At 37.3% G+C, this 23,072-nt stretch overlaps 2 protein-coding genes across 3 annotated transcripts; one reads left to right on the forward strand and one right to left on the reverse strand.

The window, feature by feature from the left end:
• Positions 1 to 3,197: 3,197 nt before the first annotated feature.
• On the reverse strand, positions 3,198 to 11,536 carry snrpa1 (small nuclear ribonucleoprotein polypeptide A'). Its single transcript, XM_084722097.1, has 9 exons — positions 11,339 to 11,536; positions 8,945 to 9,092; positions 7,246 to 7,324; positions 5,985 to 6,031; positions 5,793 to 5,895; positions 5,357 to 5,436; positions 4,752 to 4,827; positions 4,008 to 4,101; positions 3,198 to 3,482 (listed from the first exon to the last, which is right to left on the reverse strand). Exons 1-9 carry the CDS (start codon positions 11,418 to 11,420, stop codon positions 3,328 to 3,330), a joined length of 864 nt encoding a protein of 287 aa, XP_084578223.1. The 5' UTR covers positions 11,421 to 11,536; the 3' UTR covers positions 3,198 to 3,327.
• A 1,348-nt stretch (positions 11,537 to 12,884) lies between these two features.
• Positions 12,885 to 19,627, forward strand: selenos (selenoprotein S). 2 transcript variants are annotated; one of them, XM_084722104.1, is made up of 6 exons: positions 12,885 to 13,184; positions 15,087 to 15,218; positions 15,975 to 16,081; positions 16,168 to 16,257; positions 17,494 to 17,566; positions 18,034 to 18,074. In XM_084722104.1, the coding sequence occupies exons 1-6, from the start codon at positions 13,079 to 13,081 to the stop codon at positions 18,057 to 18,059; spliced, it is 534 nt and encodes a 177-aa protein (XP_084578230.1). In that variant the 5' UTR covers positions 12,885 to 13,078; the 3' UTR covers positions 18,060 to 18,074. The 2 variants fall into 2 exon arrangements, with proteins under 2 accessions (XP_084578230.1, XP_084578226.1); XM_084722100.1 differs by lacking the exon at positions 18,034 to 18,074 and adding an exon at positions 18,944 to 19,627 and having other exon boundaries at positions 12,887 to 13,184.
• Positions 19,628 to 23,072: the final 3,445 nt, after the last annotated feature.

The following is a 23,072-nucleotide window of genomic DNA, read 5'->3' on the forward strand; positions in this document are numbered from 1 at the left end:
ACTTAGCGGATCCCTTTCTGTTTGACTTCTTGACTTGTTCACTGTTTCCCTCTATCGTGTTTTCTTTTTTGGGTTTTTTTTTTTGCAGGAACTTCAGGTCATCAAGCTTCTATCACCCTCTTGAATCACAAAATAAAACCCAACAACAAACCAACACAGAGTATAAACCAACTTGGGCTGCATGATATGGTAAAAAAAAAATCATATTGCATTATTTTGACAGATACTGCGATCATAGCCGTGGGAACCTGTTTTATGAGGGATAGGAGAGCTGTGGGGAAGACGAAACATATACAAGTTTCACCAATATGAAAAAGATCTTTATAAATAACAGAAAATTTCGTACAGAATTTTGAGTGTGCCTGATGCTCGCTACCAACTAGTATCCCCACCATAATGCCAAGAAAGCACAAATAGCAAAAGCACTATTATTGTGTGTATGTTGGTCAGTGTGTGCATGCGCTATCATGCACATTTGTATGTATATGGGTGAGAGTGTATGTCAGTAAAAGTTCCCTTACAGACACAAAGAACAGCTTTTGTGTGTGTATATATGAGAAGGTGTGTAAGTAAGCAGGACAGAAGAACAATATGGCTGACATTAAAAATGTCAGTAGGCAGCCATGGATATTAGACTTAGAACTAGACATTCAATTAAGCCAATCACAATCAGCCTTGTTAATTTCTGCCCAGCAACTGTGAGTGGACATGTATCCACTGTGTAGACAAGATGGACATTTCATGAATGAATGAATGAATTTAACATTAACCAGCTCAAACTTTGAATTTATTAACAATTAAAAAAGACTGCAGTCTAAAATGTCCAAGTTGGACACAGAAAGACAGAGGCAGACAGACAGAACTGTTAATAACTTCACACTTGAGCTGCTTCGGGTGTATTTCTCTCTGTATGAGGTTTGAACTGTCAAAAAACAGCTTCCAATCCACCAATCAGAAGACAGGACCAGCCTCAAAAGAACCAAAAGAAAGAAAGAATTTAACCTGAAGCAGATCAAGGTTTGAATTTATGAACAGTTGAAGTAGACCACAGACTGAAATGTCAAAATTGGACACAGAAAGACAAAGACAGACAGAAACAGACAGAGTGACAGACAGACAGGCAGTCATTTTAAACTGTTAATAATTTCAAACCTTGAGCTGCTTCAGGTGTAATTGTCTCTGTATGAGGTTTGAACTGCTAAGAACTCAGGTTGGTTTATTCAGCCAATCACCTGTGAGCAACGGCACAGTCAATGTTAAATACTCCAAGAAAAGCCAAAAACTGAGATAACGTACCTCTCAAACTACAGCTGTTTCATGAAACACTGTAATTGCTACAGCTAAAAACTGCATACAGTAAGTGAGAGGACAAGACGCCGAACACAATGATGCAAATTTTATTTCTATGTTGTGAAAAATGAGGCCACCACCACGATGGAAAAAACATCATCATCTGCTTTCTTCCAGAAATTTTGGCTCTCGCTTAACATGGGAGTGAATGGGGCAGTTGGTTGGACTTGTTGTCCTTTTAGACCTCGGCCAAGTGTTCACACCTCTGTGACCAGCACGACTTTTCCTACAATCAACAAGTGTATGTAGAGTGACCAGTTATGTGCCGAAAATCCGGTGGAAGAAGAAGAAGAAGAAGTATGGCAGATTATATATAGTGTGCCTTTGTGCATTACGCATCAGGCACACTGAATAACATTTAAAAAACATACTAGAGCTGCACATTTAATCATAATATTATTTCAATTGCAATATGGCCATGTGCTGTATCCAATCACAGAACCAGAACCAAACTGCATTTTTTCAAAAAAGGAAAAATGTATGAGCAAACAGTAAGGTACTGTAGTGCTGCAGATGCCCTGACCTAAAACTTGTGTCCTCTAGATGAAACACAGCATGTTTTTTTGGTACAGACCCCAACAAATATGACACTATCATGATTTTAACTATTTTTATTTTCAGTAAAAATGAAAATTGTAATGCAAAAATTATATGTAATGGTATTACATATCGCAACTGCAATTTCAGTCAAAATAATCACAATGCATGCTGCTTTTCATGATTACGGCCCTTAAAAATAGGTTGTATACTATGATGAACATACAGTATCTTTCTATGAAAGGAATAATAATCATGTAAGAAAACATTCATAAAATATAGACCACACACATACAACAGCAGCGGAGAACTGGCTCATATAGGAATGCCAGATTTATGCAATAAATGTTGATGATAAAACAGCAATCACTGACAGAATAAAACAAAGTGAGGTCATCAGATCATCAGGTTAATATTTAATAATGGCCAACTATGCATTTTGACTACTGTATGTCAGTATGGCAGAGGCTGCTGTCAGTTGTTGATTCTGATCTGTTAGGTTTTACTCTTTTTGATGGATTCATAAAATCAAAAATTCAATATCTGATATTTGCTGTCATGCTTCTGCTTTCTTTTTCAGGCGCATGCATGTTTGCAACAAATACAGTCACATCATGGAACCTAAATATAATGTGAAAGTAGATATATATAAAACCTCCAACCTGTTCATTACTGAATATATTAAATTGTTTACCAATTTGTCATAACCCGTTTATAGAATATTTACTGCCAGACTGTCTTTCCTCTAATCTCCTTGATGTTTAGTATGTAGAGTCTAACCATTAAAATAAATGACTATGCATACTAAATGGTTGTAATGGTAAATTTAACTGGCTAACAGCTCATGACACATCCTCTCTGCTGCTGATGTGAGGAGACAGACATACTGCTGGTAAAGGGAGGTTGACTGGTTCAGCCTCAAATTATCAATAACTCAACAATGCCTGTCAAAGCCTTTATTTATTTCAATTTACACCATTTTTAATCAGTCTTTTTATTTTTGGAAGAACAATATCCTTTAAAACTGTAACTTTAGTCACTCAATGCTGTACATTCATGTTGTTTATGTTTTTCTACTTTTACTGCTTTTATTGTTGCAACCTGTACACGGCATGCATAGTATACTTTAAAAAAATCTATTAGCCATCGTTTTTATTTGGATCTTATATCATTTGTGTCAATCTCTCATGTGGCCCCCCATGAAAGATAACTGTCCACCCTGCTTTAAAAGACAGAACATCTATTGGTGGATTACATTGTTTGGAACATCAGCTGACCGTCTGAACAAACTGGTGCCACACACAGCAATATAAGAAATGAGCTTTTATTGTTATGTCAATTAACAAAACAAAAAAATGGCCCTGGTAAATAACAATGTATGTTCAAAATAAAAAAATTTACAACATGAATAAAAAACAAAAATGCTTTCAGCTTTCACGCTCAGGATCCATTAACATGTGATTCCACATCCATGTCCTCATCATCTTCCTCTTGATCTCCCTCATTCACCTCCTCTCCAGCACCTGAATCTGTGTGCGCCTCCATCGGTGCACCTTCTTCCTCTTCTTCCTCCTCCTCCACCATCCCAGCTGGACCTGATATTACAAGAGAATATATTTATCCAGCCATGCATTTCTTAAAATAAAATGTGTTCAGAAGAGAAAAACAAATTAAAATACAGAAGAATATAAGAGGGTAGCTGTTATGCAGTCTGTTTCTCAACAATTTCTGATCCATCTGTGGCTCTCTGCTCCAAGCCCCTTAGCCAGGGTTTCAACAAGTTAAATTTGAGATATTTTAAGGCCTTTTAAAGGTGATTGTAAATGTAATTTAAGGCCTATTTCACATCCATAGCGGGGAAAAAACGATTTGCTTTGGTGTTTTATAGCTGTTACACTGTGATCGATTCAATTTTTCTCCAAAAACACACAAGGCAAGACTGATATTAAATCCAACTTTACAAAATAATGTTAAATTTATAATTCAATTCTGACAGTTACAACACCTAAAATTGATACTACTGGATTGTAGACAGCAGAAACAGACTGGATCTTTAAAAACAGTTTGAAGACGATGATTGGAGCTCTTCGGCTCAGTATTAGTGTTTGTTCAGCACTGACCTTGTCTGAGATCTCGGCCGGGGATCTGACCAGCCTGCAGCATCCCCTTCAACCTCTCCACCTCTGCCAGTGATGAAGCGTTAGCGATGGCGTTCTGCAAACAAACACAACCATGTAAATCTCAACAGAACAATGTTCCGACGATTTGTGTTGTCAGGGATCAGTTTACACTCAGTCCACTGCTACAGATCTGAATCTTCATACATGCTATTGTGGTGCATCAGTGGGGCCTCGTCTCTATGTTACATGTCATTTAGAACATGCTTCAAAGCTACATCCTAAAAACCACATTAAGAGTGAAATATGACAAAAAGTCTCAATTATTAATTGGATTTTTCTTACACTTTCAACTTCATCTCATTGTTCTTCATCACAGGGTTAGAGGTATAGCTGGGATTATCTGAAGTGGGATTTTATGAGATTCTTATCCATAATCTGTTTTTGTAATGCTGAGGTCAGACTACACGATATCAGTCCAGTTATAGCTCAACCAGGAAGACGAAGATGAATCCGCACCACCAAAACATCTCACACATCCACACTTTTAAAAATCCAAACTATCCTTTTAGGATGTATCCATTTATGTTATTGGTTTTTTGTACAAATTATAAACATGCACCTATTTGACATTTTGGAAATTCAAAATGTCAAATAGGTGTATAGTCAGCTGTAAGGACCTAAAGTCCCCCACCAAAAAAAAAAAAAAAAAACTGTTTTCAACATTTTTCAAGTCAGAAATTAAACCTTGATTGCTTCCACGTCAGCTTGAGACGGCCCCGTCCTCTTCTTCTCCAGCTGTGCTGCCGCTCCGGGAGTGAATCTGAAAAGAGATCACACACACATCACTTAGACCACACGGACACACACATGTGCTTCTCTGACCTCTCAACCAGTGTAGTCAATCTCATGTGTAGTATCTTTTCTTGAGTCAAATACACTGATACATGGTCCACAGACAGCAGTCCTGAGCAACACTGCGGGGAAGGTTTCTGGCTTTGGGTTTAATTAGCAGATTTAAAGCCAATTTATATATTTATTACCTCCTCTAAAGAAGGCATGTTTTGGCTGATATTTGCTGGAAGAAGGATCAAGTATAAGCTTTTGGTGGAGATCCCAGATTTAAAAGAATTTCCTTGCATTGTGAAATCAAAGAATCATTTGAAATGTGTTTCAAAGTTTGGGGAATTTTGTCATGAACGACTGCATGCACAAAGATACAAGAAAATAAAGCAGGTTCCACATATTCCTGATGGTGGGAGTGTTAATTTTTTGACATTATTTAACCCCTTCCGTCAGCCAGGATCCAGTGATTCTGAGGAGCTGCTGTCCAATTTGGACTTTCGTCTTACGTTTTCGTTCGCCTGGCAATATCCTTTGCAAGTTGAGCACCTCGTTTGCCTTTGAACATTTTCTCCGCCTCCTGACGTTCCTACGACGATATCACACAGTTAAAGTGAAAACCCTGATTAATAAACAAACTGAGCTTTTATCCAAGAGGGGCAAGGCCAGGCAGGAAAATGCTCCTCTGGACATCAATCCCAGGGTGGAAGAGGAGTTAATACATTATTACCAACCACAGCACTGCTTAGAAATAAGTCAGACACTAAAAGGTTAAAAAAGATTCCATCTCCAATAAATATAAAGCATGACTCACATCTGATGCCAGGCCTTGAAATACTTTACAGACTAACTGAAGACTGGTCAACAGCCCTGTATCTCACATTAGTTCATATTAAAAGTGGGTATTCAAAAATTGGCACACTGTACCTGCTCACTTGCACTTACCTTGAGTTTCACCTTCTGGAAGTCAAGCACACGGATCTGTGGGATTTTGTTGATGACATAGAGCCTGTAATGCTTCTTGTTTGTCACTGGGTTCCTTAACAAGCTGCAAATTCAGTGATTACAAATATGTATGATCAGAATCCACCGGACAGTTTAATGACAGATTTATCTTTGGGTATTGATGAGTCAAACCTGAGAAGAGTTAATGTCTTCACTGAGGCCAGCGGGTCCAAGTCACCCTACACATGACACAAGAACACAGAAATACACAGTTGTAAAGACAGAGAGGTAAAACTTCCCAAGTGTTTGATTGTATTTTACCTATGAAGTCACATTAGACCCATTCAGAGGGTATTTGTTTATTAAGGACATTTATCCAAATAAGTGACATTAACATGACCAACTAAATATACTGAAATACCAGAGAAAGAAGAACACCTGTAAAATCTATTAGGCTTGGGCAGTATACCAGAGCATCCTGAAGCTATGGTTTTCAATACCATCATTGTGGATTAAGTCATCTGAAACATTGAAGTTGCAACTGTTATTTTATTGATGGAAAATGAAAATACAAAATGAAATTAATTTATTATTCTAGGGAACTTAACAAAACCAACAAAATAATTATTTGGAGCTAGAAAAGATATAATTGGTTGTATATTTCTACTCTATAGCCTTGGTCTCCAAGCTAGACTAAATGACTAGATGTGGAATTAATAAAATATTGCCACATTTAACTTTATTTTGAGATTTTGTTCAGCCACATGATGTGCTGGTATCCATGGCAACAAGTGTCACTGGGTCTTTCAGGAAGAATCTGTGGAATAAGGGCACTTATTTCCTATATTTTTTCACTCAAAGTATTAAAACCCCTCAAGACTTATCTAAGAAGGCTATCTGCATATTAGACAAAGCATTGTAAGCTAGACAACATCATACATGCTATGACTCCTGTCACTAGCTTTTAATGATTTGTTTTTTCACATAACTACCATCATATACCCCAATGAAATGTCAGGAAGGTATGAAAAACAGATACTGCCCAAGCCTAAAATCTAATTCCAGACAAAAAAAAACTAAAATAAATGACCCCATCATGTAGCTTATCTCTCTCAGTTTTTATTCATGCTGGCAGAGAGAAGCGTACAGTCAACTCTACAGTCATTCTGGAAGCTTTCGTTTCTTGTGATTGTTGATTAAAATTTCATCCACCATGGACAAAACTCCATTATGACAACAAAATAGACAAAAGTTACAATAGTCTTCACTGAGGTAAGAATTATAGAGCTTCAGATTGTAGAGGAATTTGTTTTTTTCTGGTATTTCAGTAAAAAACACTAAAGTTTGCATTCATCATTTTGGTCAAACTATATTTAGATATAAAAAAAACCCCAACAAAACAAAAAATATTCAGATGGTTCTGTTTTACCATCTGCTGCTGAAATGCACTCACCAGCTCCTGAATGTTGTTGCTTGTGAGAACCAGTTCTGTCAGACTGGGCAGAGACTGCTCCAGATTCTCACCTATACGACTGGAGAAACATTTCACAAGGTTACAAACACACAGAGACGTGCTGGCTGGTCAAGTTTACTGTGACCAGTTTAAACAAAGGCAGCACTTCAGTTAGACTTTTATCAATACTTTCTCTGGAAAAAGGAACAAAACTATACTTCCAGTGCTTTCCTTTTTGGTTTGGCAATTTGGATAATGCACTTGGTCATGTTGCATTTTAGATAATATTACAATTATATGTGCAGCCCTGGTTCAGAACAAAACCAACACTGTGGCAAAAAGAAGCTGTGTTGCTGAAAATACTGGTGATATGATTAAATACTTATCTATAATGTTACGACACAGGACTGGGGACCTTGGACTGGATAATAACATAATCATTACCAATTAGCCACTTTAAAACACTGATAGGGCTGAACAACTAATCAAAATTTTAACAAAATCATAGCATAGCCTACTGCAATTTTCAAATCACAATATTTATTCAAAGAGAAATGTGAGTCAAAATATCACATTAAATTGAATATTGTCATGCTGCAGAGATGTCCTGGCCTATGCATCATATTACAACTAGAAGTGCAACAATTACTCAATTATTAATCAACTATAAGTTAATAAACAACTATTTTGATAATCCTTTTTAAGTCATTTTTTATACAAAATATGTGAAAGTTCTCCGATTTCAGTTTCTCAAACGTGAATATTTTCTGGTGTCTTTACTACTTTATGACAGATTTGTTGATAAAACAAGACATTTAAGGACGTAATCTTGGGCCTCGGAAAACAGTGATCACCATTTCTCTCCATTTTCTGGCTTTTTATAGATCAAACAACTAATTGATTAATCAAGAAAAATAATCAACAGATTAATCAATAATGAATAGAAATGTTAGTTGAAGCCGTAATTCTAATGACTTCAGAAAAAATCTGTTTGTTAGACCCCTGCAAAAATTACACCATTATCACTTTAATGTTTCAAAGGAAAATGCTAAAAATGTAAAAATGATCATTCCTTAATATATCACAATTGCAATATCAGTCAGAATAATTGTAATTGGATATTTCTTCAAAATCATTCAGCCCTACACACTAACTACAGTTACAAGACACCTCATGCAGTCTCTGAGTCGTAGTTTCGCAGGCTAGATCACACCAGACAACGGCCAGCTGTCTTTGTCTCATCGGTCATACGCACCTGCATTTTAAAAATCCCTACAGTGTTTCCCCAGCAAACAAAGTATCAGCATCACACAATCATTAGTGAGGGAAATTTAATTACCGAAATTGTTTACCATTTAGGGCTGTGTGTGTCACAAGGTTAGCTAGAACACCTTAATTTCACACTCAGTCCCACAGAGCTTGCAAAAGTCAATAAAACCTATTTTAAGATTGATGTGTCTTTAAATTAAGGACAACCCAAACAGCTACATGGAGCTGTAATTAACACTGGAAGAGACAGAGGGGAATTCTTACATGCTCCAAAATAAACTATGATCTATAACCCCAGGTTTATGAATACTTCCTTGGTTATTTTGAATATGAAACATCAACATGATTCATGACACCTTCTGTCTTAACTGGAGCACCATGTTATATTTAACATCCAGGGCATTGGGGGGTGTTTGCTGATATAACTTACCAAATCCTGTTGTTGTTCATGAGCAATGTTTTCAGTCTTTTGAGCAGAGGGAAGCCATCCATTTTTCTGATTTCATTATCAGAGAAGTCAATGGTGTCAAACTGGTCAAGAGTGGCTCCAAGATTTTCAAGCACTGGGATTTTATAACCTGTGAGAAAACATGAATGGAAAGAGGAAATGTTTTCTTGCCCATAAAAATGATTGTGTTTTGTGCACAGATGGCAGTATGACAAGGATGACAAGAATTAAGTGTCTCATATTGAGGGCTCAACACCCCTCGATGTGACTGGATCCTACAACTTCCAACCCAATTGTCATGCAGATCGGTAGAACCATTATATCTTCCACACTGGTGCCTCTCAGGGGTGTGTGGTGTAAAGCCCTCTCCTGTGCTCCCTGTTCATGCAGAACTGTGTGGCCACCCACAGCTACAACACCATCATAAGTTTGTCAGATACATGACTGTCATCAGCCTGGTCACCAATGACAAGGAGATGCAGAGAGGAGGTCAGAGCCCTGACATGTTGGTGCCAAGACAACAACCTCCATCTCAATGTCAATCATATAAGGAGCTAATTGAGGACTACCAGAAGACAAAATATGCCCTGCTGTCCATCAATAGAACCATGTGGAGAGAGTTCACATCAGGAAGGACCTAACCTGGCCTCATCACACCAACATAAAAACAGCAAAAAAATAGCTCTTTGTCCTCTACAAACTAAGAAGGCTCAACACGGACTCAAGGATACACTGCAACTTCTACAGGTTCACCATTGAGACTGTGCTGATTGGTTGTATCAGTGCCTTGTATGTCAATTGCCCCTCCCTTAACCATAAGATAGAGGGTGGTAAAAACTACTCAGCACATCGCCAAGATGGAGGCTGGAGCTGTCAGTGGTACATGAATTGGTTGGTAGAGGTCACTTAAGATTAAGATTTTCTAGAAGTCTCTTCATCACCCCTGTGTTAAATGATGTCTGTACCGCTGCTGTTAACATCATGCGTCCCCTAACAGCGTTATTCAGCTGTTTTGTACTTCCTGTTCACTTTATCAGCCAAATGAGGCAGAAATGGCTAAAAATAATATTATAGACTGTCTGTAATTCATTTGAAGTATTTTCTTTGCACCACACTGATGCAAAAATACACTGCCAGTGATCAGCTGATATGTATATGACTCCAGTGATGAAAAAACTTCATGTCATAACCGTTTTAAGTTAAATTACTGATTGTCCAGTTCAGTGAAGGGTTGACAGTGCTTATTTATTAAATTAATATGCCTCACAGCTCCTTTTTAATTTGACGACATATTTTCTGATCAGGCACCGAACATGGAGTCCATTAAATACGGTGGAAATTATGCAATTTTTAAAATATGTCACTACTGTTGACAAAAGTTAGCTAACCTTAGTATCAGGACAGTAGTTATTCTGGAGACATTTGGATACAAAGATATATATATTGTATACTGCAGCTGAAATATGATATTAAGACACTATAAAATACTTTTACATGTACCTAGTCTGAGACACCTTCCACAATTTGTACAAAGTTTTCCTGGTGCAAACTTTTCCTGGTGCAAAACTTTCAAACATAATCATCTTGAGTATAAATAAATTAACTGAGTTCCCTTTCGAGCTGCAACTAACTACTATTTTCATAGGCGATTAATCTGTCAATCTTTGTCTAAATTTGTCAATTAATATTTGTTTGCTGAAAAATGCTAATCAGTGTCTCCCAAAGCTCAAGATGACGTCCCCAAATGTCTACAACCCAAGTTTACTGTCAGAGTGGAGGAGTAAAACCAGGAATTTTTCAAGAAAATTTAAGAGAATTTGGACTTTTTTTCTTGAAACATTATTTGAACCGAATAATCGATGATCAAAATAGTTGGCAATTAATTTAATAATCGATTAATCGTTGCAGCTCTAGTTTCCTTTCCTTCATTTCTCCAGAAACCATGTTAGCAAGTTAAGCTAATGGTGGCTAGCTCCCGATTCTCTTGTTATTTTGAAAAACGTCATACTGACTTAATACAAAAGGTAACAGCCACTTTTGTTTCTGCTGATTTCATTCAATGTTAACGACCCCTTCCTGTGGATATTATTGTTTTTATACTGTGTCACTTTTACCAGGACTCTCCCAAAGTTACTGATGCTAATGCTAACGTTTCTTCATACAGATTTGTTTGTTTGCTTTCAGACGTCATCTCACGTTATTTTGTAGCCAAGAGTAGTCACGTAGTAAAACAGCTGCAAATTAAGCCTACATAAAAGCCACTTTGCTGTTCATATCCAAATGTACCGATGTATATTTGTCAGGTTTTGAGGTGAGCTCAGGCCTGTGTAAAGCGTGAACAGGCTGACTGTGAGGTGTGGACAAAGTTGAACTAACCTCGTAAGTCGAGCTCTCTGTCTCTCACAGGGTTGGTGTACTGAGCAGCCTGCTCAATCAGCTCCGCAGATAACTTCACCATGTCGAGGACGAAAAGAGACGTTCCCAAACTTTATTATTTTCAGACCAAAACGTCCTGGGTCGTGCAATCTGCAAACACGCTGCTGTGTTGCCCGCCCGGAACAAAAGCGCCGATTATAAAACTAGTTTTATTTTTTCGTAGCGCCCCCAGCGGCTGGAGGACGATACAACGAGACGCTCTTCTGCTGCACGCAGCAACGCGCCTAAAGGTACCTTAGATTTGTAATTCATACTACTATATACTTCATCTCTAAATCACCATTCACCATATTTTAAGAATGATATGAAAATATATAATACTATATATATATATATATATATATATATATATATATATATATATATATATACATATACATATATATATATATATATATATATATATATATATATATATATATATATATATGTATGTATGTATGTATGTATATACACACAAACACATATTATACTTTTTACTGCACCACATTCATCTTACAATTTTTTTCCTAAAATTAAATGTGTTGCGTAGGATAATTAATACCCAACACAGAACTGATGTTGTATAATTATATGACTATTTTTATATATGTATATAATAAACATGTGGAAATGATAGACATTACATACTTTATTTTGGACCACTGGTCAGGTTACTGACACAATAGTGAACCATGAATGAAATGTTTTGGATGAGTTACTGCCTTTTGCAGACTCAATAAAATTTTGATGTCGAATGAAATTCTTATGACAAGAGTCAGATCGATATATCGGTTGGCTGATATACTGGCCCAATATTGACCTGATATGGGCCAATCACAGATATATTTGTCTGGGTGTATAGGTTTACTAATATTCACTGATATGAAAACTTTTTTTCATAGAACATATAAGGCAGAAAAATATGCTTGGGGTGATGGCAGGTGTAAATGCAAAGAAGCTAAGCATCTTGTTTTACAACCTGCCCTTAACATATGTGTGTGTGAGAGTAAGTACAAGTACTGTTACACTACTAAATTATTATTATTTGATTACAAAATAAATAAATAGTAAAAGTACAAAGTATTCTTCTCAAAAATTACCCAGTATTATTGGAGTATTAGTTACTCCAAATTACTGATATTTTGTACATTATCCATTGCAGCATTCAGTCAATGAGGTTTTGCATTGCATATCCTTGACCAATAGTTGAAATTGCTATGAATCAATTAATCAAGAATAATTTATAAGATACAAAACTTTTTTTTCATTTTCATGTTAGAAGGTCAAAGGATTTCTAATAAGACAGCACCGGCCAGGGTCCTGTTAAATAAAATTCATTCTTTTTTTTATAGGATAAGACGGATAAGTAGGGGCAGAGTTCAGATGGGATTTTATAGTAGGACTGGGTAGTAAGCATTAAATATAAACTGGAGTTCATGTCGATGGCTCCGGAGCAGAAGGGTGCGGTATTGCACCAATAAACTGGAAGCAACCGACATTAAACACGAAGAAGAAGAATAGACGAACACGTCAACCCTACGCGCTGTTCTGTGTTTTTAGCCAGCAGAGACGTTTCTAGCAAATATGGTTGACATGGGAGGGAGCCTCCATCACGACTAGCAGTCTAAGAGCCGATACCGTCTGATACTCATCACGGGAGGTTTTCGTGTCCTCAGCAGACGGCGGGTCTTGTCTGACATGGCTGATGATGTGGTGATAGAAGATGTGGATGACGGTGAGGTCTCTTATCAGGTGAAGAAGGCGTCTCTCGAGAACCAGGATCTGACTTCCGTGAGCCAAATGGGTAACTCGACACGATAACAGGCCAACTTCTTTAAGTTAATCTACGTCTAATTTAACCAACGAACACAGATAGTCGTTAGTAATGATAAACAATAGCGTGCTAATAGTTAGCACAGTTTGTTTTTAAATTACGAGTTCCTCTCACTTGCTAGCTAATTGAGATATTTGTTATTAACGTTAGCTAGCATGTAAGTCCATCATAACTCCAGTGTAGCTTGTCTGTTATACGCCTTTTCATAGCAGTCATTTTAGCATGAAATAAAGTAGCTAATAAGGTGTTACTAATGATACTAATTAAAGTTTCGTTCCATTCAGCTGAAGCAGAGTCAGGGTGCTGCTACTGTGCACGTTGGCTCTTAGGAAAGACTCCGATGTACTAAATGGTACAGGACCTTAATTAGTATCATTGGCTACATGTGTGTTTACTCTGCTATATTATATTTATATGGTACGTGAAAATGGTCTATTAGCGTTAGCTAGATTATGACAAAGCTTGCAGCTCTACAAACTAAAATGAATGTAAAAGTAGTATGTTCTTTTAGTTATTTCCCCTTTCTTTCCATCGCTACACCACAATTGTCAGTATTGTATTTTAGGGCTGCACTTTTTTGTTATTATTATTATTATTATTATTGATTAACTGTACATTATCTTCTCGATTAATCAATTCAATATTTGGGGCAGAAAATGGTTAAAAATGTTTCCTCAAAGCTTTAAATGTCTTGTTTTGTTCCCCAAATATATTAAGTTTACCGTCAGACAGGAGTAATAGAATTTGTACATTTTATAAATAGATAGTGTGTGTAAATAGTTCGCAGTTTTTTTAATGATCGATTAATAATCCATTAGTCATTATAGCTCTAATGTGATACTCTGTTGTTTAAAGGGACAGTTCACCCCCAAATCAAAATTAGATATTTTTTTCTCTGACCTGTAGTGCTGTTTATCCATCTAGATAGTTTTGATGTAAGTTCCAGAGTTTTTGAGACATCAACTAAAGAGATGTCTGCCCTCTCTCTGGCTTGTGGCACCAAAAAATACTCAATCTGCAGTTTTATGTAGGAACTTTTTTGTTTATGCAGTAGAATCTATTGCAACTATGTTAGAATTGACCAGAACTTCTTCTTACTAGAGAGAAAATAGTTCCAATCTGAAACTGCTCGCAACAAAGTTTGTGGATTATTTTGAGTGTCTCTTTGGAAAGAAACACTGCTCTTGAATCTTTAAAAACAAATTATTACATTACACATTACTGTACAGTTACTCACTTTAAATGAATAATCTTTTCAAAGACCAAGTGGTGAACAACAAAACAACAACACCCACCTTGGTGTAATGGAGTGTATTTCTTGCATACCTCTATGACGTGCAATGATTGAAAGCCAATCATCAGCATGACTAGATCTTGGTACAAGTGTGCTGCGCTTAATGGCTCACTTATGCTGATGAGATTTACTCCTTAGGTATTGAAATTTGGTGTCAAATGACAAGACATGTTTTGATACTCAACAGTATTTAAGCAATTTGGATAGTGCCTTTAAAACCCTACCGATGCTCACATTGCCCTGTATCACCACCTTAGCCCACTGCTAATTACTTTGTTCGCCAAAACATAGTGTTAGGTGACAGAAATACTCATCTTGCACATCTTGCTACCCAGAGGCTTTGACTAGAAATCCAAGCTGCCTGTAGTTCTTCCTCAACACCAGTGACATCATTGTGACATCACTTGATGCAGAAATAACATCAAATTTTGCTGCAGGAGAGCTTTACCTGTCAGTATAGCAACACTGAGGAATGTGTTGTTTCAGCTGACTACATCCCCTTAACTGTAAACCTATTTATATCTCACATATATTAAATAAGAATTTCATGATGTGTTTGCTCCTGTCCCCACCAACAGTAGGAGACACTCTGGCCCAGTATGGGTGGTACGTGGTGCTTGGGACCGTGCTGGTCTATGTGCTCATCCAGTACCTGAACAAGAGGAGATCCAGCCAGAGCCCTCGCAGCCCAGCCGGAGAACCACCACAAGGTCAGCATCAGCCCTCACCAGCAACTGTTTACAGTGTGTATCTGGTACAAAGTTACAAGACAAGAGAGTTCCGTATTGTAGAGGTTCATTGTAAGCACAATGTGGAGCAGGACAGTGCTGGGAAAAGGAACAAAGCTCTGTAAATCAGCAGATATACTGTTTGTAGCTGTTTACTCCCATAGCGCTAGTTTGATAGGAACAGTTCAGTATAACTCCCACATTTTCCAAAGTAACTGAGACACTGATTGAGTCATGTTACAGAGGAATCTCTTCACTCACTGCAGCCACAGCCTCTATTCTCTGGAAAAATGCATTCTAAAGTTCAGCTGCAGCTAATATCAGCCTTGTGTCGGTCAAGTTGTTGTTCTGTCCCAGCATTAAACTTCCATGCCAGGGTTGCCAGGTCTATGTTTTTCCCATATAATTGGGCTACTTTTGAAGTGTTTCTGCTGAATGTTTTTTTTTTTCACCTTAATTCTACCAAAGAGGCTCTAGAGCTGCACGTACACACAAGGATCTGGCACACATCACACACATGCCCACATTAACGCACACAAATACGATGTGCCTTTGCTTTCTGCCTGCTGGCGCTGGTTTTATTGGACGTTGGGCTGGTTTTAGGCCAGTTTTGATCTGCAGTTGAGCTGGTTTTGCAACACAGACCTGGCAACCCTACTTACATGTGACTTACAGACAGTAACTTTGGTTACTATACTTAGTAACTATGTCATGATTTGCATTTATTTTTTAATTAAGATCCTGTGCATGTGGTGAGAAACCAGGAGGGCATGGAAGCAGCTCGGAGAAAGATGCAGGAGGAGCTCGATGCCAAAGCAGCCATCTTCAGAGAGAAACAGAAACAGGTGCAGTAGTGAAACAGAAATGTTTGACCGAAAGATGATGGACCGTTCAACCGTGATGTCAAAGTTGAACTGAATGTGTCTAACAGCAAGAAGAGGAGAAGAGGAGGCAGAAAGTGGAGCAGTGGGACAGTATCCAACAGGGGAAGAGTTACAAAGGGGCTGCAAAATTTTCTCAGGTGAGTTTCAGGTTTAATCATCTCTATGTTTGTCATTAACATTTCAAACATTATTGAACAGGATTCTTTTTATTCTGAACGGCTAGTGTTCACACCAAGTTTTCCAAGTTGTTCATTTTCAGTTTCAAGTTCACCATGCACACAAATAAAAGAAGATTTAAAAAATTACCCATCTTTCAGTTGGCGGAAACAAAACTGCATCATTTCCAGGGATGTAATGAAACAGTCAGCTCACATTTCAGTTTGATTCATGATACAGAGACGATGGTTCAATAAATTCATGATACTTAAAAAGAAACATCGACTGACTCATGTCAGTGAAATGCCTTATTTGACTGACGGTGTTTTCAGTTTCTCCATTCCAAATTTTTAATACAAATGAAATCTTAATGTAATTGTCCTTAAAGGGAAAACACACATTTTTTTAATACAAAAGTCCAGTCAGTGCTGATGGTAAATGCCAATTGAAGCAATAAATTGGACTGGAGATGTATCACTGTGGTAAACCCTGCCAACGAATTTAAAAGAAATTCTGTAAAGTGAAACCTTATTTTCATTAAAACTGAAGCGTTATTTAGCGTTATTTTTTATCTTAAACAGTACTGCCCTGGCTGCTGTCAACCTTTGTCTGTTGTTGCTGGTGTCGTCACTACTGCATTGCATTGTGAGATACTAATTTTCGCAGTCCAGTGCTTCCACACTGGTATTTCCCCAGATATGGTGTGTTCAGCGTGCACTGTTGGTTTCATACTAAGGTTTCAAACATACTGAAGTATCTCACAGTTTCTTAGTGTACTCAATAACATGTTGGTATGGGATATAGGACACAGACATAACATTAGGTGACAGGAATAAACATTTGACTACATTTACCATCATGATGAACGGTCAAAGATTTGTAGACCTCCTGGTTGATTTGGTGACATCTGTGGTTACTGCTGTTAACAGAAGGTGCAGTGTGACACTCCAGTAACCTCACTGCTTGAGCAGGTGTTTTGTCAGAAATGCCACAGACGAGCAGCTGGTGTGTCTGTTTATAGAGCAGACAAACAAAGTCATGTTTTAATGAAGTAATCACTTCATAATCGTTACAATCATGAGCTGATTTCTTGCTGCACACAGTGCTGGTAGTTTTCATACAGCAGCAGGAGATGGTAAAATGAGTTGATTAGCTTGATCCTGGCTGTTCCTTTACTCCTTGCAACATTAAAAAATGATCTGCTGTCACAATAACAGACAACTGAAGAGGCCAGCTCATCAACAACAGTGCTGAAACCAAAGACGGACAAGAGGCCACTTCGCAGTGCAGGTACGTACTTCACAGGAGCTGAAACACAGCCGACACACACAGGAGAGGAGGTTAGTGAGCACTTTATTTTAGCTTGCTACTAGGTCCTGCTTTTTTTGTATGTTTTTTTTTTCATTTTTAAAATGTGTGTACACTGCACACTATTAAACATAAATGTTATCATGTGATGTATTTCACATTTCATCTGCATTGGCAAGTCACAATTGAAACATATAAACAGTGATAGAGCACCACTACACAAGACAAACAAGATGCATTATACAAAGTTTTGTGAGTTATCACACACAAAAACACATCAAGTTGGCAACAATTGTATGTAAGACAAATTACATTTGGGAGTATAAGAAGTCATACCCCAAATTATAAGAGTGACAGCTCCCTGTGTTAGAGTAACTTAAGACCAGAGTGAAGAGTTTCACTGTCCTCCCTGGATGAAAGTTTCAAGCCTGTTTCATCTCTGACCACAGCCAACAGTGATGGCACAGCGCACTGACACACCCTGGAGTGCACTTGTACATGACTGCAGCAAGGTGCAAAGTTAGACCACTGGAGGTCAGCAAAAAACAGATCTTCAGTCCAGTGGTTTTGCATGTTGAAAGGGACATACACATATTTTTCCCCTGGCATGTAGTGCTGTTTATCCATCCAGATAGTATTGGTGTGAGTTGTAGAGTTTTAGACGTATAGATGTCTGTCTTCTCTCCAGTATAATGGAACTAAATGGCACTTGGCTGGTAGATAATCCACATGCCTTCTGGTAGCAGTTTCATGTAGGATCTACTTCCTTTCCAGTAGAAAGAAAGTAGTTCCATTACATTACACTGCAGAAAGAAAGTAGCTCCTACATGAAACTGCTCACAACAAGGTTTGTGAATTATTTTGAGTAACCAGGTCATGATTTATGGAAAGAGACACTGCTTTGAGCACCACAAGCTGAGTGCACCTAGTCCTATTATATTGGAGAAAAGGCAAACAGCCAGTATCTTCAAATTTGGCAACTCACACCAAAACTGTCCAGATGGATAAATAGCACTACAGGTAAAAGGAAAAACATGTATTTTTGATTTTGGGGTGAACTGTCCCTTTCAGTGAAATAAGTTCTATCTGCTTACATCTACTTAATGCATGCTGCCATATTTCATCTTTTGTAATATTTTGACAAATATTTTCAAAATGAAATGCACCCACCTTAAAATCCATTGCTTTCCCTGCCAAAACACTCATCCACATTTATTTTCACATAAATTTCTTTAGTGCAGACATACATTTCCTCTGTGTGGCTCTAAGTTGGGCCAGTTTGCAGTCCTTAATAGAAGGGAAACACTGTGTGTTTGTCCTGTACCACCCGACTGCATTTTGTTCCTCTGTGTGTTTCAGACTACAATCCTCTGACTGGACAGGGTGGAGGCTCGTGCTCCTGGAGACCAGGCAGGAGAGGGCCATCATCTGGAGGATGAGGTTAAAGAAGGTCAGAGACATCGGTCTGCACGACCTTTGACCTCTGACATCCTAACATGCACACTGACTGACTGAAACAAGCTGACAATGTCACAGAGGCAACACTTTATTAAGACTTTACTTTAACTTGCCACATACAAAGGGTATCGATCAGTTAGCTTCATTAGCATCTACCTGCTATCCTGTTTGATTCACTATTTGCTCTCTAATCTGTTACTGCCTTGTTTAGCATCAAAGATAATGTGATTATCATAAAACATGCTGGTCAGGGGTAAATTCCTTTTGAATTTGGAAGCTTGTAATGAAGCCATTTCTGTAAACGGTTCATAACCAGTGGATTTGGCTGATGTATTTCACAGTCAGTGTGTTTTTTATTTCTGATCTATTCTTTTAGGTTCATCAATGTGAACCAGCATAGCTTTAGCAGTGATGTTACAGCAGCTGTAGCTGGAGGAAAGAGTTGATTACAAGGAATGTTGCATTCTGATTATAAAGTTATAGAATTAAGTTTTAAATAAACATTTTTGATTTATCAAAATGTAAGGAGGTTATGTCTATACTGTAAACACACATTTTTATGCAATAAAGACATGGTCACTGGGGGGTTGTGTTTGTCCAGCTAACAATCTGTGAGCACCTGAAAGTGGCCTGGATGTGCACCATGCAGCAGCTTTCCAAGTTTCCTAAGCTTTACTTAAAATTTGTTTGTCCAACATCTGTTAACAAATTAAATATTTACAACATGAAAACAAAATGAGTAAGTCACAAAACATACCAGGCTACCATTACCCAGTGCTTGGTGGAGTTGTCCTGGAGACAGATGAAGTTGCTGTTTACATTGTGTGTATCTTTGAGGTTGAACAAACATGTTGAATGCATTTCCTCCCTCATGAAACATTTGCAAAGCATGTGTTTCTTAAGTTTGAAACGTGTATGATTGACATGCAGTCAGAGTGTGATCTGGACATGGTGTGGGTAGGAAAAGGCACAAATGTAACCATTTTTGAGCGTGCAGGGGGACACATAACGTTGACTGGAAATTACTGAAAACTTAATATCACAGTGGAGGATGGAAGGGAGGAAGGTAAAAAAAAGTTTTTAAGGAGTAATGTGGATTGTACTTACACTTTGTATTAACAAAAAGTGTATATATTACTATAATAATGTTCTTAGGTTACATTAGTGACATAACTAATAATGTTTTGAGCAGAAATAAGTTAACATTTTGCTATGATGGTTGTTTCTTTGAATAGTATATTGAATAGTCCTTGTATGTTAAAGGGACAGTTCACCCCAGAATCAAAAATCTATGTTTTTCCTCTGGCCTGTAGTGCTGTTTATTCATCTAGATAGTTTTGCTGTGAGTTGAGAAATTTTGGAGACATCAGCTGTAGAGATGTCTGCCATCTCCTTAATATAATGGGACTAAATTAGCACTTGGATTGTGGTGCTCAAAGCACTAAAAGAAAAAAAAAAAAAACATTTGAAATTTTTAAAACCAGTGTCATGACCTGGTTACTCAAGATAATCCAGACACCTCGTTGCAAACAGGAATGTCTTTCTTTCTAGTAGAAACGAAAGTTCTGGTAGATTCTACTGCAGAAAGAAAGAAATTTCCACATGAAACCGCTCACAACAAGGTCTATGGATTTTCTGAAATAACCAGGTCATGATTTTTGGAAAGAAACACTAGTGTTGAATTTTTCCCATGTATTTATTGGTGCTTTGAGCACCACAAGCCAAATTCCATTTCAAATTAGTCTCATTATACTGGAGAGAAGGCAGATATTTCTACGGCTGGTATCTCCAGAACACTGCAACTCACACCAAAAAGGTCTGCATGGATAAATAGCACTACAGGCCAGGGGAAAAATATGTCATTTTGATTTTAAGGTGAACTGTCCCTTAAATATGTTGGGAAGATGAAGGGTAACCTGTCATGGGACCCTTGGCAAAAAAATCTGCTATTTTTGTTGCCTTAAAATGCTAAATGTTAGCACAATACATGACATAATACAGGTATGAACAGTGAAGTGGATTGTGATAAATGGACTCTCTAAAAGTCACATCCTCAAGGTCCACATAATAATGAATGGCCTGTTCATTTGTCCAATTAGAGCCTCAAACCCACCCTGTTCGTAAAACCATCCTGCTTATTAATCATGCACAAAATAAGTGTCCTTCTGTTTCGCATCTTCCACAATACACCGCTCTAAATCAGGAGAAACCCTCATCAATATTTTCAGTTAGAAAAGCGCACAGGTTTTGCCAGAAATTCTTCACATGCGGGCAATGCCAAAACAAATACACAACAGATTTTGGACATCCATTACAGAAGCTACAATTCACATCAGTGTCACTCTTAAATCTTTTTTTAATATAGCCTTAAGCTGAACAGAATTTATGAATGAGTTTTAAAGAAATCTCATTTATTAAGTATCAATTTGATAGAAAGGAGGCTGTCTTTTGTAATATATCATCCAAAAACTGGTTGCAAAATGAAATCACATTTAACAATGTTGTATGGGCAGATCCAGAAGAGTTATGGCTCTGTCATTATTACCAGAATTATAACTGGAAAAACAAATTTTGCCAATGGGAGTGTATGCTGGTGATAACAAGGAACTGTTGAGCATTGACCCCTGGCTGAGATTCAAACAGCATACAGACCCACACCAAAGAGTTTCGCATAATCCCCAAGTATTACAAGGATATTATATTTTGTCAGAAACTCTTCATAAATAAAGAGAAGACCGACCCTATTAAATAACTGATCTACCAACACAGTATTGTTATTAAACAAATATATCGTGGAGAAATTTGTGGTTATATGAAATGTCCTTGTTATTTCATATAAAATAGTTATGAGATGTAAAACTGTTTGTTGTGTGTGCACAGTGTATTTATGGGTATTGCACAGCATGGCATAACAAGTTACTTTAAGTCCACAGCAGACTGGAGGCCTGTCTTTGTCAACAACAACAACAACAACAACAACAATAATATTATTATTAATAATAATTTTGATTGTTGTGTTTTCAACAGCTCAAAAAATACAGTGCCATGACAGTTCATTAGTGAGATATTTTACTGGGTTTGAAAGATGTTTTATATTGTAAGGTATAAAGGACAACAAACCTTCAGTTTGTCTGGATACATCTCAACACAGTTAGTTCTCATCACACTGTTGGGTGACTACAACCACACGGGGGAGCTGTAGACCACAGAGCTGACTGAGAGAGCCTGATTTTGTCGAAGTTACTTGACAGTACCATCTGACCAGATGTTTTCTGTCTGTAGCACAAACGTAGACATGTACTTTTACACGTTTACATTATGTTTCTTAGTTGTTATTGTTTTGTTTTGTTTTACTTTTTGGAAGTTGTTTTTATTTTATTTTTTTTATTTTGCAGTTTCCTTCACGTCTTGTTTGTAATAATGGCAATTAATTATCAGAATTATTACTGACAGTTAGTCATTAAGATAGATAGTCGTTAAGATAGCTTACTAACCTGAGTTTATAGACAAATAGCTTTATGATGCAGATGGGTTGAGTTGTCATTATTATCATTACTATTAATATCATTATTATTATTTTACTTGTATTTATAAAGCTATTTTCAAAACGAGTTACAAAGTGTTATACATACATAAAACAGCAAATTGTCAGTTAGCAAAGCAAGAATTACAGTGGAAATAATACAAATATACTATAAACGAACATAAAACAAAGATAAAAACATTAATTCAGGAGTTAAAAGCAGCTCTGTACAAATATGTTTCGGGAAATGAATCAAATGATAAATTAATGAACTACGACCCCCAAAGTGCATTTCGGCAAGAAAAACCAATCATCCATCTTAAAATTCGGTCACATGTGCCGCTAACTAACGGTGGGTGGAGAGAAGTGATTTTATACGATTAAAATTAATTCATGTTTAGTTTTGAGCCTAAATATTGTTTAAATTCAGTTATTATTGCGTCGCGTTTCTTAACAACTGGAACAACGCAGAATTCACTATCTCTGACTGGATTCTTCTCCATGGCA

The sequence above is a fragment of the Lutjanus erythropterus genome, chromosome 1, assembly GCF_056507025.1.
Source record: "Lutjanus erythropterus isolate fLutEry1 chromosome 1, fLutEry1.hap2, whole genome shotgun sequence".
Taxonomy (NCBI): domain Eukaryota; kingdom Metazoa; phylum Chordata; class Actinopteri; order Lutjaniformes; family Lutjanidae; genus Lutjanus; species Lutjanus erythropterus.

Excerpts from the sequence above, each read along its gene's own strand:
- snrpa1 (XM_084722097.1), bottom strand. The coding sequence starts at position 11,420 with ATGGTGAAGTTATCTGCGGAGCTGATTGAGCAGGCTGCTCAGTACACC. Across the intron at positions 9,093-11,338 it reads CAGAGAGCTCGACTTACGAG|GTTATAAAATCCCAGTGCTT; the intron begins GTTAGTTCAACT and ends GTTTTCTCACAG. Across the intron at positions 7,325-8,944 it reads ATGAACAACAACAGGATTTG|TCGTATAGGTGAGAATCTGG; the intron begins GTAAGTTATATC and ends ATGTTTCTCCAG.
- selenos (XM_084722104.1), top strand. The coding sequence starts at position 13,079 with ATGGCTGATGATGTGGTGATAGAAGATGTGGATGACGGTGAGGTCTCT. Across the intron at positions 13,185-15,086 it reads GACTTCCGTGAGCCAAATGG|TAGGAGACACTCTGGCCCAG; the intron begins GTAACTCGACAC and ends CCCCACCAACAG. Across the intron at positions 16,258-17,493 it reads GGGCTGCAAAATTTTCTCAG|ACAACTGAAGAGGCCAGCTC; the intron begins GTGAGTTTCAGG and ends TCACAATAACAG.